At 45.9% G+C, this 15,843-nt stretch overlaps 1 protein-coding gene across 1 annotated transcript in view; it reads right to left on the bottom strand.

The window, feature by feature from the left end:
* Nucleotides 1-14,510, bottom strand: part of zeb1b (zinc finger E-box binding homeobox 1b) — a 48,266-nt gene extending 33,756 nt beyond the window's left edge. The window contains exon 1 of the mRNA XM_063484184.1: nucleotides 14,415-14,510. Within this exon, the coding sequence (XP_063340254.1) occupies nucleotides 14,415-14,472 (58 nt within the window). The 5' untranslated portion in view covers nucleotides 14,473-14,510. The remainder of the gene's footprint in view (nucleotides 1-14,414) is intronic.
* Nucleotides 14,511-15,843: the final 1,333 nt, after the last annotated feature.

Raw genomic sequence — 15,843 nt, 5'->3', positions numbered from 1 at the left:
AAGGGTTTCCCCCTCTTTTCCAGTCTTCATGTTCAGTGCTGACAAATAAATGGAAGAAGCAGATCGGCACATTTCCCAGAACTAGCCCTTTAATTGCCTAACACAAAGCTCAGTAAATGAAAACACTGTGTGGCTCAGCTGATAGCTATGGGTTAACTAGGCTGCAAAACCCACATGATGGCAGGACAGAGGACTGCTCTGTGTTTAACTGACCATGGGAGGTAGGAGGAGATGGGGAGGGAGACAGGGGGAGTTTTTGTACTGCTGTCCTTCCAAAATGAAGTAAAGCTCCCCCTTGAGCATGGTGGCCATGTCTAACAAGTGTTCAGTTCATACAGTAGGTGGGAAAATAAGTTTCATTTTGATGACTGACGGGTCAAAAAGGAGGGTCGCTGCTTTAATTTTCCTCAATGTTTGTAAGTCATCGGACAGACAGAGTGAAGGAGGGACACATCTGCGAGGGATTTGGGACCGGCTGATTTCACCTTCTGTCGGAAGACAGAATAACAGTGAGAGCGAGTGTGAAAGAGGCACGGCCTGTCTGAAATACACCAACCAAGTGCAGTATCAGACAAAAATACTCCTCCTAACAAGTCAATGCCATGTATTGATTAGTTCTACTCAGGGCTTATGCAACATCACCAACTCAGTATACAATTATGGTGTAATCACTGTGCACAAGCAGGGGGGTTTGCACAGCAACCTGCTTGCCCCGTAGAGATGGAAAAGTAAACTGTTCATGTGTGCCATGGGGTCCTTAAATCAAACTGCACAATGTGAACAAAAGACCTGGAAACACTGAGAGAACTGTGCTCGCATAAACCCATATATAGGGCCAGAGGCAGGGAGAGAGTACAAAGGAGGCAGGGGGGGAGGCATGTTAAATGTTTGCAGGGCTCTGAGAAGGCCTCAACCGTGGATATGACTTAAGAGATGAGAACTATTCTGCATTCATAAATCAGGAAGAGCCGAGGCGGATGTCCAGCTAAAGACTAAGAGAGAGGAAAGTGTTGGGCTGACTCAGATGCAATCACCTGGATCGTCTTTTTTCCTGCTCTTAAACCACCATTTACTCCTCCCGCTCCTCCTCATCTTGCTCCTCTGCTGAAACCCAACACAGCCCCATTCCCACCGGGTCTCTGATGTGAGCTATGAGATGGCCGTGCTTAATCGATAGTGCCAGGTTGCCAAGACAACCTTGATTTCCTGTCGTCGTTTTTGCCGAGCGCCGGTGATTGCGCTGGGTGTCCGTTGCACCTGCCGCCCTCTCCTCCAGCCCCGCCCCCCCTCCTCCTCCACCCGCCTCTGTCACTGTCTCATCAGGCGCCCCTTATCCCTCGCCTCCATCTCTCCGTGCTCGCAACATATAGCCGCCATAGACAAAAGGGGAAGGCGGTCGTACAAAGGCAAAACAGACGACGGGTCTGAACAATCAACTTTGTGAACTTGTGGTGCTGAGAGTGAGGCCACATGCACCCACCAAACACTTTGAACAAACGCACACGCCCCGTCATCCCTAACAAAAGTGAGATGTGACAGCTATCACGTCTACCTTGGACGATGATGTCAGTGCACCTGGGGAGCGTTTACTCTCAGGCCCTCTCTCTTTGGCACCGCTAGTTTTTTTTTTTTTTTTCATTAATGGAGAGCTCATTAATCGTGGCTGATAACGAGGATGTGGGACAGGGACATGATTAAGGGGCTCTCTCTCCTTTAGCTTGGCGCCCTTGGGGATAAACAGCCCTGTGTGTGTGTGTGTGTGTGTGTGTGTGTGTGTGTGTGTGTGCGTGTGTGCTTTTGTGTGGGCTGCATGTTAAAACTGCTAAAGGACACCCACACTCCCAGTGCTATCTCTAGGACATCTGTGGGATAGGAGAATACATGTTTCCACTTTTTCCACAGAGAATTTACATACGAATGTGCGCTAACCCTTCTTCCCTCGTTATGTGGATTCCCTAAAGGCTCCACTTTAATGCTTAAGGAGCTGACACTCGTGGAGAGGACTTGGAATGAGTCTCTCCAGAGTTTTTCCTTGACTTCAGAGACTCTTGAGTTTCTCGACTAATTCTCACAGATTGAGGAATTGCTTGAGAATAAAAGTAAATATTATGTCTGTCAAAGTCTTTTGAAAAAGCTGCATTTTGTGGTCATTTGTCAGTTCACCAGTGCATCAGACTGCGACTAATTTCTCAGCGTCAGACTTGCTCCAGACTATGAAATTATTGATCCAAAGTTAAAAGAGTGATGTGCCTTGCATTTGTTCGGCTGTGCTTTGTGTGTGAGCGTGTTGGCTTGCATTGTGTTTGAGACTTAAACATTACTGAGACCGCCAGAAACAGTCAACACGCCAACTCCCAAACAGAACAAGGACATATAAGTACACTGTGCAAAGCTTATGTAAAGATACAGGATACTTCGCACAGTAAGCAACCATTCTCTGTGAATGCTGCGGATACGTGTTGTGGTTTACAACTAAGTAAAGGGTTAACATTAGCTAGCAAGAGACCACAGCAACCAAGACTCCTGCAGCAGCTGATCACATTTGACCAATGCTGCTCTTCAGCTGACTGAGCTTCACACTCTGTTCAGCAGACAGTATATACTGTAATATATTTGACAGTAATAAACTATTAACAAGATGGACACATAGCATTATAATAAAAGCAAACAGTTAATAGTCCTGTTCTGTACAAAGAAGTAATGTTGTACTATTTACTGAATGACGCTCTAAAATAACACTTCATGCGGTGAAATTAGGAATCTGAAATCCTCATTTTACATGTTATATCTAATTCTATACTACTACATTTACTATTTTGCATTTTGAAACACGCATTTTGATCTGCCAAATAGCGAAAACGATGCTGTTGAGTCATTAAAACAAGCCAATTATGAGTACGCTAATATCGAAAGGAGGCCAGCAAATGTTGCCAGTCAAGCAAACAATTATTGTGTAATACATTAAACAGGTTTGTACAGTTTCTGAAGCATGAAGATGTAGAGGTGTAAATGACTAACTGGTTGAAATGGCTCCAAACTAGGGCAAGATTAGTAAGGTTTTTCTAATTTAACGTGAACCACAAATGTATCTACAAACACAATGGCATGTTAGGACGTCTGCAGCACAGAGCAGAGATCAGCCCGCACTCGCATGAGGGCTTTGTAGCACTGCAATCATTTAGTCTTACACACACATTAAATCCAATCTGTCTGGACCAGGACCCTAATCCCCTCTCCCCCGGCTGTGGAGACAAGAAGACAGTAATCCTCTATATTTGTATATTAATAGGAACGGCCTCCGCGAGGGCCTCTCTATATGTTGTGATGTATGTTTTATTAGTTGTGTAATCTGCTTGTTGATCAGAGGGCCAGACCATTTAAACCGAGGTTTTAATAAAACACAGGCAGGCCTGCCTCAGGGATAAGCTCCCCAAGGACAAGTGAAAGAGCATAGGCTCAATAGACTCATCATCAACAATAAACAACTTTACATCAACGCTATCTGTCAAGGGCCAATACAATTATTAGTTGAAATTCAACCCTGAGGCCTCTGCCCTTCCCAAGAAAAGGGATAGATAAAGCCTAACCCCAATATGAGCTTGTTACCTTAATGCATGCTTTGTTCAACTATCGAGTTATTTCTGAGGGTCTGCTCTCGTGTCACTGCGTGTGTCCGTGATAATCCAAGTTACTCTGAGAATTTCTCCCAGTCCCCAAGGATCCTCGAGCAGCAGAGTAGAGGAGAGCCGGAGAGGTGAGATTCCTTTGGATCTGAATCACGTTGGAGTCGTCCGCTCACCTTCCAGCCCGTCTAGACACTGTGTCACTGCCACACCCCCTGGACATCTGTCCTGATTCAATAGATTTTTCAGACAGCCATTAGATTACAAGGGCACTGCTTTAAATTAGCTGCTGAGTTGGGGAGTGATGGAGGTGGGCTGGACAGGAGGGCCATTACAGCACAGGGGACACTGTCCCTCATGCTTACCAATGCTATGCAGCTGCCAGCCATCACCCCCAATGTCTGTAATCAGTTGAGCTGCAAAGGCTGCCGATATAATTTGTATGAATGGCTCTTTAAAATATTTTACAGAGATATGTGGCATCAGCTTCCAGGCCCAGTTTATGGTAGGCATCAATCAAAGTGATTTCAATAGAGTAAACAAACAAACAGCTTTTAAACATCTGGTGAGGAGAGACAGAGAGAGCAAGCGAGACACCCTGGGGAGATGTGTGGTTTTCCTCTGAGATGTGTTGATTAACAGGAAAGATGGCGGAATGGGCAGAACATGAAACAGAAAAAACCCTGAAAAAGCCTCAGAGATGGGTCATACTCAGGTCAGGATTCAGGTGGAGGTTAGGAATGCACTCAAAAACCTAACACACACACAAAACACAGAAAACACACAGCCTTCAAATGCAGTGCAGCTAGACCATGTGACTGTCACGGGGTAATCTCATGGGAGCATCCCCCACCCCTGAGCTCCCCCCATTTATGGACTGTAACAACAGGAAGTCAGCCCGGCCTGCAACATCACACCACACCTACAGATAACTGCTGACAGCAACACTCGCACTCGCACAGAAACACAAGATTTACAAAGTCTTCACAGTTACTTTTAATCCCTAAGAAAGTGTGCGGCGTGGCCGAAGAGTCGGTGGCACCGCGCCCGCTGCTGCTGCCGGCGTCGGTGTTGCACTGGTGAGCGAGGCGCGCTGCAGCCTGGCAGTGAAACAAGGAGAGGCCAAAGCTGGCAGGGGGTGGGCCTTTCACTCACTGAATAGCCCTTGTTTATCTAGGTCCCTCTGGGAAGTCAGGACACTGCAGTGAATGGGAGCCAGTTAGCAGCGATGGCATAATAAGAAGGGGGGGGGGGTCATTGAAATTCAGCGCAGGCTACTGTCGAGACAAACCACCCTTGCCAGCTGTGGCAGTAACTTAAAGGAGCAAAGGGAGTGTTTTCAAAGTCTGAGGTTTTTCTGGGCTACCGACACACCATCAGGTGACCCAACCAGCTTTGATGTGCCGTTGCTAACACGTAAAAGAGACCCTTCAGAAGACCGGGCCACTGTTTCACTACAGCTACAGATTACAATGTATAATGACACTCAGTGCTGTTGAATGAACTGCAGTCAGTACTCTGCTGCTTGATGCCAGGCACATCTCAGTTTGGCTACAGCTAGCTAGCTAACTGCCCTGATTTTACTATTACAGTAGAAAGTAAAGTTTGTGAAAACAGCTCAAGGCTTCACAGTGGAACTTCACTAACTAATGTATATATGGTCTGTGACGTCTACTCTAAGACTATAGCGACACTAAATAAGACTGACGATGAGCAGTTTGCCACATTAGCCATTTGAAAATAGCAATAAAGTTACCTGTGAGTTTGGGTAACGTGGCTAACTCTGCTCTTTTCTTTCAAATACATGAAACATAAACTAATTTCCCTAACATCTATATTTATTTATGTTTATTTATGGATCCTTACTAAGATAATATTAGAATGCAGTTTAAAAATAAGGATGATCTCACTCTAAATTTGGCTAACCTTGCTTCATGACCTGGCTTATAATTTGCCCGTGTAAGCATTTGGTAACATTAGGAAGAAGAAATACAGCAAAAAACAACCCTAACTTCAAACACTGGCAACGAAAAGTGTTAGAAACAGTTACATGACAGGCACCGTGTCATTACGAGTGTTTGGAACACTGGAGGTGAGCGAAGCAAGAGCCTCTGCAAAAACAACAAAACATACAAATAAAAAAAAGGAGCCAGTGCAACCATTAAATGTGTGGTAGAAAAGCCATATATTTCTAATGAAAAGAAATGCTCTTTCTCTTTGCCCTCTATGTGCTCCAAGCCAGCGTGTCAGCCGTAGTGCCGGTTCCTTTTCCAGCCTTTCATGTTTTCTGCCCCGGTTTGAGGCCTCCACAACCCCTGATGAGGATCCTTAAATAGGCTGCCACAGGTGCCGGGGGTGCGCCGAGGTGAAGGAGGGGGAGGTGGCCTGGATGGTAGCAGGTCTGCAGGAAGCCTCTTGTTTTCCCAGAGATAAAGGGCTTTCAGGTTGCATCCTGGGCCGTAATCTCTCGCACACTTCCTGGTTTTGTTCGCGGTGAGTCCAGAGAAAAATGACAAACTAACCTTCGCCCCGAAAAGCTGATCGATAGCTTCTGACGAGACAGGATGCGTGTGATGTTGAATTTGAAGAGCGTAAAACGACAAAGAGACAGCTCAGATTTGACTCTGAGCGGTGTTCATTAATGGCCCTTGATCACGGCTGATTTATGGGTTCATTTATTCCGAGTGCTGGTTCATTACTGATGATGATTATAAAAGTGTGCATATAATTTCTTTTCTGACCTCTTCATTTGCTTTTAGAGCACAATTAACATTGTTCCAAGCTCTTACAACCCAATTACAGAAAAGACAACGCTGCCTTCCTTCAAATTCAAGTCCCTTAACCAGTCACTTTAGAGCTGGCCTTGTGTTTAAAAGGGTCCATTTACTAGAAATTTGCATGAAAGGGGTTTATTGAAAAGTTGGCATTGAGCAGGAGTGCAAACTTCAGAAGAATAGGCAACACATTCACATATCCACACAGAGAGAAAAAAAAAAAGCTTCCGTTCCAGTTCTTTTTTCTGCCTCTCCCACATTTTCTCTCTCTATTCTGATCATGTCCTTCTTGAGCAGGCCAGCGTTTGACCGTGAGCCACACCCTCTTTCCTCCTGCCAGAGGAAACTTTCAATCTCAGTCTCCCTCCCTCGCTTTGCCCGTGGCTCTGGCTCTCTCATACTTTTGTCAGGTGTTATTTATGAGTGCTGTATGCCTACAGCACCTGCTGGTGCTGGAGAGTCTGAGCCAAGGCAGCTGCTAGAGAGAGGAATGAGAGACAAAAACGAAAAGAATACATAGAGGAGGACGCGGGGAGTTACAGAAAGTTTGTTGACGTTTAAGAGCACCGACAGCTAACGATGAGCTGTAGGAACACACCAACGAGTGATGAACAAGCACTAATTAATAATGTTGTACAGCTCCAAACAGGATCAATTAAAGGCCATGCTTCACTGACTTTTGGTGCCGCTGTAATGACAGAGGGGAGGGCGCCATCAGCATCGAGGAGGAACACAGACAGGCTGGCTGTGGAGATCCAGAGGTATTCACTCCTTTCATTTCATTATCCATTAGAGCCACACACATATACATGAAATGCACACAGGGAGGTCAAAGTATGTTTTCACTGTAAACACCTGAATGCTGGCAGCAGTGAGCTGAGTCAGCACAGGTGGGCTGAGACAGGTCAAAGGTCACTGGCTTTGTTCCATTTCCAGTGGGAGACCCAAAAAACACTTTGTGCTTTTCTTTAGAAGATATGTCATATAAAGAGTTTATGAAGTTCCTAATCGATTTTGTGGACGTGGCGCCCCTCTACAGCACCTGTGAGCTAACAAGCTAGCTCACAGAGAATGAAACAAAAAAAAGTTGATAATTCTGAGTGACTGGCGAACACAGAGTGAGTGTAAATCCACCTACAACAAGACTGTTTTTCATTTCATTTGTATTATCGTTTTTATGTTTGCATCCACCGAGCAGCAGCAGAGTCACTAAATAAAGGCATCCAGCCACAGCTCACCATAACTGAGGATGATCTCAAAGTGCTGGAGCTGTAAAGGTAAGGTTCATGCTTACATGTAGCCAGTTTCATGGCTAAGCAATATGTTAGAGGTAAAACAGATTTTTTTAGGCCTGTGAGGTGAGACTTGCAGACTTCTGTGCAAAAACAAAATTACAGAGTCATTACTGTGCTTTTACATCAGGATGTATTTGGTTTTATTAAATGCTCCACACTGCCAGCAGCTGTGAGATTCAGGCTCGTGAAACAGATTGCTGTGAGTTGGCTGCTTGACTAAACCCTGTAAAGGAGACTAAACTTTTCATCATGGGCTTGTTGAAGCGTTTGAACAGTGCAAACTCTATGTGAAAATTCTATATGAGACATTAATTACTGATTAAATGAAAGCATGTCAACATACTATACATATATAATATAGTGCATGACTATGATATGGCTCTCAGTGAAACAGATTTTGAGCCTCCTGTCTTATAAGACTTGCAGAAAACACTAACAGAAAGTACTTTTATGTGTCTTTGTTTTAATGCGTTTGCTGTTGCACAGACAAACTATCACTTGATTCTTTGTCCGATACTGTAGCTTCCTTCTTGTAACGGTAATTGGGTATATAAAGGTGTAGCTGGCTCCTTTAGTCAGCTGGACAGTGAGGAGCTCAACAAAACGCTCAAGGGTTAAATGGGGCAATGAGGAATCTCCATGCCTCCGCTATTCTGCCCTCCCTCTGTTTTCAGACTGCCCATTCTCCTCTCATTAATCCTGTGAGGATGTTTATCCATGTTGACATTCAGCATAGCGGCCGGCCTTCTCTTCTCTGACTAACAAACAGGGTGACTAAGATTTTTTTTTTCGTTTCTCGCTGAAGCAATTGCAAGGCTAGCCTAGCTTAGCTACCTTGTTGCACAGGCTTGGGAAGGCATAGGAGCAGTCGATTTGTTAGTCACCGTGTCCCTCGGGACATCACAACCAGACTGGGCAACTGGAATCAAATGTGAATATGAATGTGTACCCCCCCCCTCAGGAGTGCCATTATCAGTTCTGTGTGCTATGGAGAGGAAAATCAATATGGTCATCATAAGGGGCTGGCAAAAAGCCAGCCGCTGGGTTGTGTTCAAAGCACAATACACGACAGTGGATTACTTTTCAACTGATGTCATCTAATTTCATCCCTCTAGACAGAGACGCTCTGGGACCATAACAAGGTCGGGCACATTTAAAAAGGATAAGATGTCCAACATCTATGTCTCAAAAACACGACAGAAAGGTGGTCAGCAGAGGTTCGCCCTCATGAGCTTTTGCCGCAAACACAAGCTGGTGTAAAAGCCCCTCACCGGGTGCGCCTTCTGCCTATTGTGTCAGTCCAGTCTTTTTCATTAACCGCTCCACTGAGGACCCCAGGGATGGAGGGGGGGGGATGGGTGGGATGGGATGGGAGAGAAGGAGGTAGCGGCGGTGATGATGTGAGGAGGGGTCTGTAGACAGACCCAAAAACATGATTAAAAACACACACGGCGTACGCAACGTTTACCTCCGGCAGGATGGCAATTTAGAGGTAATCTCTCCCGCAAGTATACACACTACTCAGGATCACTGTCCCTCACACCCACACCTGTGTGGAAGGAGCGAGGGGAAGAAGAAAGACTGGGAGAGTTCAAAAGGTTGCAAATACACCTTTCTGCCCATGACTCACTGCTTTGGAGTCAGGAGAGGAGGGCAAAGGAGGCTTTTCTGCTCAGTTAGCTTACATGATACACTTAAGTGAGCTCTCCTCCCTGCACTGCATCAAATACCAGCCTACACCGCTTTCTGTGGCAGTATCTGTGGCTAGGGTCAAGGCAGTCAGAGACACACACCTTGCTCAACAACAAGAAAAGCGTGGATGCTGTTACTACACTACCAACATGACCTGGAGTGAAGTAACCCAGGATGATTCTGGATGGGCGGGAGGGTGCGACAGTTGTGTTTTTGTCCAGTTCACCGAGCTGACGCGTCGCTACAAGCTCCCACCGCTTACCCCCATTATCCGGACCCCCCCCCCCCAATCACCCTAAGTCAGCAACTCCAGGATATTTTTGTCCTTCGAGGGGCAGCGACTGCCATTGTGCATACGGCTGCGTCATCAACAGTTAGGGAGCCTCGGAGGCTGTCATGCACATCATGGCCCATGCTGGGGATTTGGGGAAACTCCTACCTGCTGTGCCAAATTAAGCCTTCAATTCACCCTGACATTCAAATCAGCAGAATGGGAGAGCACACTTTAAAACATACATGGCACAGAAATGCCACGGGGATGCGTTGCTGTTAACATTAAGGCGAGTGAGCGTGACGCAGCCACAAGCTACATTTCCGAGACAAAAATGTCAAACAGAGCGCTTCGATGCCAGCCTCTCGAGGGGCCCTGAGGGCCACGTGAGAGAGGGATTTGATGAATTCTGCGAACGTTCCACGGATTCCTCCCTCACAGGGACCTTTGGGAAAAGAATGGGTCATATGCAAATGGCATGCACAGTATGGAGGAGAAGTTTCCCACAAGCCCAGTGTGAAAAGGGCTCTCCCTCCCCATCCCGGGGCCTGCTGAATGGCCCTTTTCTTCTGCCACTGAAAGTGTATGAGGTAGAGCAGGCAAACTCCAAAGGTAACCAGGCTCTTTCTCCTCAGGCTTTCTCACTAAAGCCGTGACACACAATGGTTCAGTTAAGCATTCAGCCACACAAACCCCCCCAATAAAGCACATCCAAGCGCAGTTAAGGGGGTTACTGAAACTGACTCTGGGTTTAAAACTCCTTCTTTATGAAGGGAGAGCACCTTTTTATAGGCTAATGCTCTCAGCCTCCATGGGAGTAGCTAATCATTAAGCCGCCTTAACAGAGGTGGGAGTGTGGTCGTACATCACATCGTTTTAATTCCACCGAACGGTCAGATGATCTCAAGCTTATTTCCAACACGAAGAATGTGAAGCTTAGCTAAAAAGCAAAAAGTTTTTATGTAGGCGATCTCTACCTGCATTGTGTTATTTTTATTTTATTATTTTGTTTGCTGATGTTCAAAACAAGTTGTGCAACTACTTCAGAGGTCTGGGAGCTGGCTGCCTATGCATCATTCTTTATATCTTGCCAGCATCGTTCCCTCACTTGTCACCTGTTGTATAAATCTTTCACCGCTCCACCTCCCATCCCCTTTCGACTCCACTGGGAACATGGAGCTTGCAATTTAGAGGGGGTCAGAGAGGAATTGGGGGGGGGGGGAGAAAGGAGGAGCAGAGAAAAAAAAGTGCTCTAGCAGCCCTCACCATCCCCACCACCATCATCCTCCTTCTCCCCCTCTTCCCCCTGTCATTGAACAGACTTAAACACAAACACAATTGGACATGCTGGAAGCTTCACAATGGCACAGAGGGGGGAAAGTGAAGTCATACTCTAAGCACGCATGGGTGCCTAGGTCAGGGGGCAATCAACAGCACCCCTGGCTACTGTGTCCTTACCCGCCCCCCTGTCCAATCCCCCAAAACTTCCCTGCCCAAATGTGAAATAAAGGACGAGCTCTAGATCTGGAACAAGGAGTGAGAGGGGACAGACTGAGAGCGGAGAGAGAAGGGAGGAGGAGGAGGAGCTGAGGGGTTTTGGGGGGATTGGGGGGGGGGGGTTCTTCTTACTTGGCACTTTCAAATGAAGCTGCCGGGGAAGTTGGTGAAAAGCAGCGAGATAAATGAAAAATTTCCTCCTCTGCTAAACTCTTCCCACAACAGGGGTGGACCTTTTAAATGTAAACAGATGGCTTTTAAGATGCACAAGTGGCAGCCAATCCCCACCTCCTCCCGAAGCCTCCGCTACGGGCCCAAACATCACTTGTTTCACACAAACAGCACAAGCTGCAGCTAAACTATTGTTTTGTTATGTTTCTTTCTCTTTTTTTTAATTGTTCTTCCACAAACTTACAGCATGTGGTTGTATTCAGTGGTCTCTAGACAGGGCGAGTGAGTCCAGGGCACCAAGTATAGTTTAAGTATAGTTTTACCAGGCCAATAAACATACTCTTCAACATTACATGAGCTGTTGCCAAGTGCCGAGCCCGCAACCTCATTTGCCTTATTTGACGGATGATTCATCAAGGTGGTGCAAGTGTGTGTGTATGTGTGTGTGTGAAAGAGAGAAAAAGGATGACGGAGAGGGAGCAAAAGAGGGAGTGATGCAGGGCGGGAGACACGCGAGGAGATGAAAATAAAGGTCTGTCTTATATTATCAAATAAACAGAAATCTAAGCTACCTGTGCACAAGCTCCTTCACAGCACCCCCCCCCCCCCACGACCCTGTTTATTTTTGCAAAGAATGTTAATACCGTCCGCATTCCTCTATTCCCAAATTGCTGTTTTAAATTACCACTGCTATTCCTGAGGGGGGGTGGGGGGGAGAAGCGACAAAGGAAGCTGTAGTATCCCGCCGATTGCAAACACCTGTTGTCCTGCAGGCTGTTAACACCTCTCTGTTTACAACAGGGAATGGGGCTCACCTTGATCTCGGCTCCCTCTCTGCTGGCAAAGTCTCGGACTATAACAAGCCGGGCACAACTCAAGGGCTTCATTCATTAAAAAGGCAACAGGGTCTTATAATTAGGGAGAGACATCAAATGAGCATAACAAAAACAAACCAAAAAAAAAACAAGCTTCATCTAACTTCTCTGAGGAATCCCCTTCAGCTGAGAGGTGCATTTATGTGACAGATCACCTGCCTTGTCAGGTGGTGGTAGGAAGCAAGGACTTTAAAAACGCAGGCCTCAACATCCCCTTTGAAGGAAATGCAAATGAGGCAAGGAAACAAGGAGCACATCTGTTTGACTTTAAATATCAATAGGGCCGTGTCATCAGTGAGAAATGATTAATACAAGCCCGTTAACTTAAAGAAAGGAGAAAGAGCAACAAAGGAAAGCACATGAGAAGTCATTTAAAAGCTCCCTTCCTCCCAGGGATAATAGAAATACCCACACTTTGACAGCAGGACCGTTATCTGAGGTGTGTCCACACGTTGGACACTGCTCCAGGAATGAAATGCAAACACACCCTTATGAAAAGAGAACAAAATCACAATGGAGAACATAAATAGCACTGGCTCAAAGTTTTTGTTTCTCTTTTTGTTTTATACTCTTCTCCTAAATTGATCAGACATCAACAGAAAATGCACACGACACAATTTGCTTGCATTTTCCCACCCACTAACTCGTTTTCAGCAGCGCAGGAGCCGTCGCATCTTACTAAGCAAAAATAAAAGCGAAATTCGTGTATCACCTCAGTTCCCGTGAGCTACACTGGGTGGTACACAGGCTAACGCAGGACCGAGACTACTTGATATGGACGCCACACGCTGTCAGATCCACGACGGAACAACTTGTTTTCTCAATAAAAAAAGAAGAAAAAAAGTAGTCCGAGCACCGGAAACGACGATTTCACCACAGTCCAGCACGTAAATAGGAAGAGCGAAGCAGGAAAAAACAGACGTTATATACTCGCAAAAGTCCATTTATGCGCGTCACACAACCAGGAGACAAATATTTAAACAAAGTAGAGCCGCACATGCGACTTTGTAACGGTTCACCAGTATTTTCACACCACCCTTAAATAACAAAAATAAGTCTTGCTTCGCACGTCGGCATGTTAAAACATTAAACAATGTAACCATTTCAAATGTTGCTGCGGGCTACAAGCTGTAATGAAGTGAGTAAAGACAGAAAAGTAAAGAGGTTCGCTCGCGACCACCGTCCTACAACAATCAGGATTCCCAATGCGCGACAGGAGAGGATCCGCTGTCCTTATATGGGCTGCGCTCGCCCTGCTCACACAAACAGCGCGTGAGATACTCCTCGTTCTCCGGAACCTCCGGCTACCCCATCCATGTTTCTCCCAAGCTTTCTGCCACTGCTTCACTGTCAAACCCCCTCTGACAAGTCATATTTAATGTTCACGGCGTGTGCGGCATCGAAATGAAACAGTTAAGTTAGAGGAAAGGCAAGTGTTCAAAGCGAGCTCCAATACACCGATACAGTTTCAGCGCTTCTCGGCTTTAAAGCTTGAAAACTGTGTTTACATTCACACTTAAGTGTCTGGATAACGGGACAGGTCGGGTTAAATGGGGGAAAATTCGTTTTGTCAGCCCTCGTAGCGCAGCAACAGTGTCCTATCGCTACCTGCTGCCTGTGCGCGAAAGAAAGAACAAACAGTTGTGTCCCCTCTGCTTCACACGCGCACAGATAATACAGATAATTATCAACATCGTCGAGGAAAAACAAAACAAACCAAACCAAAACACAGCTCTGCTTAATGATTTCTTTTATCCATATGTAAAAACACAATGTGTCCGTCGAGGTCCGCAACAGGAATCAGGTAGACCGTTTCCCCTCAGAAACAGGTCCGAGTTTAGTGGTGGGCTCAATAACTCGACAGAATGGGACTAAATCAATGGATTGTCAGCCTGTAGAGACGGACAAAGTGTGTTTAAACGAATAAAGCAGTTTAAAGTGGAAACAAAAGCTTTTCCACTCATAACGGACTGAGGTGCGTATAACGGTCTCCGGCGCAGAGAGCCGCTAGGCGGTGGGAGAGCCGCGACCCAGGTATAACGGTACACCACATAGGACTGTAATACAGCGCTCACTTGCTACTTCCCAGCACTTTCGGTGAGTAAAAACCGGACTTCTGGGCCACGAAACTTTTCGGCAAAATTACTGGGAGACAGGACGGCGTTCACACCGTATCTCTGAAAGCAAAGCTCCGAGTCGGAAGTAGTTTTACTCACCGTTGGTCCTTTTCGGGTTCGGCTGCTTTCTGCGCTTACACCTGGGGCCATCCGCCATGATCCTTTCGTTGTGTCTAAATGCTGCCGGAGAGTCACCTCCTCTCTCACCCCCCTCTCTCCCCCCCCTCCTCCTCCTGGCTTCCCTTCACCTCCCCTTCTCCGCACCTGGTTTACGACACTCTTTACGGCATCACCTTCCCGCACCTCATCGACCCACGCTGCCAGTATCCTTCACGCGGAGTGCTGGGAGTGAGAGCGAAAGCTGCGTGGAGTCCGTACCTGCTCCGCTGTCACGAATGTGGCGTGTTTTTAAACAGCATAAATATTTTTCTGTTTATTTTTCTGTGATGATACTGAAAGGTATTTCCACCACATTTTATTTTTATGACCACAGCGCAAATTGGAAGTTAGTTAAAATATATTTTTTCTCCAAATTATTATTATTATTATTATTATTATTATTATTATTATTTGAATGTTTTGTTGACTTTTAAAGCACATGGAACAGATGTCAAAAACAAAACAACGAACAAATAAAAAAAATACATGACAAAGATGTAAATAATAAAAGAATCAGTAGTTATTTAATCCGTTTTGGATAAGTTTGGGAGTGTGTGTGATTGTACAGGTATGAGTGTACATATGAAGACTGAACTCCAGTAGGTAAGCAGATTAGTGCACTACAAGGAAGAATGCAAAAAAGCCTGGAGCCGGTTTGTATCTGTCACATGCTGGATCTTTGTTCTTGGAACCTTTCAGAGAATTTGGCCCTGAAAAATGAAGGTGAACACTTGAAATGAAAAAGGCCACGTTTGGCACAAGTTGAGGTAGTATGTTCCCTTTTTATGGCTTCCCAGCACTACTGCTCAGTCACTGCCATTCCCAAATCTCCTTCCAACCAGATTTTAGGATGATCAGCCCCCACCCCCCTTACCCTCACACTGATGGGTTTTGTAAATTAGGTAAGTAGCCACGGATAGAGGAGACTGCAAACTTTAATGAAGATTTAAAAGCAGCATGGCTTCCACAGGAGACTCCTCAGGTGCATTTTTAAAGGAAGTTTGCTATCTTTAATCATTTTAATTTTTTTTTCATACCCGAGCCTGACCTGTTCTGTTTGAATGTATGTTTTCCTGTGTGTGAGCACAGTAGGGTTGCAAAAAACAGCAGACAGGGCTTGTGTGTGTTTGTGTGTCAGAAAGAGGAAGCAGTCATGAGACTGTCATCACTGATTCAATCCTCCACCTAAAGAAAGACCCTGCTGTTCTCCTGAGCCGAACCCTCTGCGGCGGTGATGAAGAGGACACAGACATGCCAGCACAATCAGCAGGTTCAGACTGTATCCAATCAGACCTAAAACCTTCACACACACACGGGCACACACACACACACACTCAACCACGCATGCACACACACACACACAGGGCGA

This window comes from Pelmatolapia mariae, linkage group LG9, assembly GCF_036321145.2.
Source record: "Pelmatolapia mariae isolate MD_Pm_ZW linkage group LG9, Pm_UMD_F_2, whole genome shotgun sequence".
NCBI classification, from domain to species: Eukaryota; Metazoa; Chordata; class Actinopteri; order Cichliformes; family Cichlidae; genus Pelmatolapia; species Pelmatolapia mariae.
This window is presented reverse-complemented; position numbering and strand designations above follow the sequence as displayed.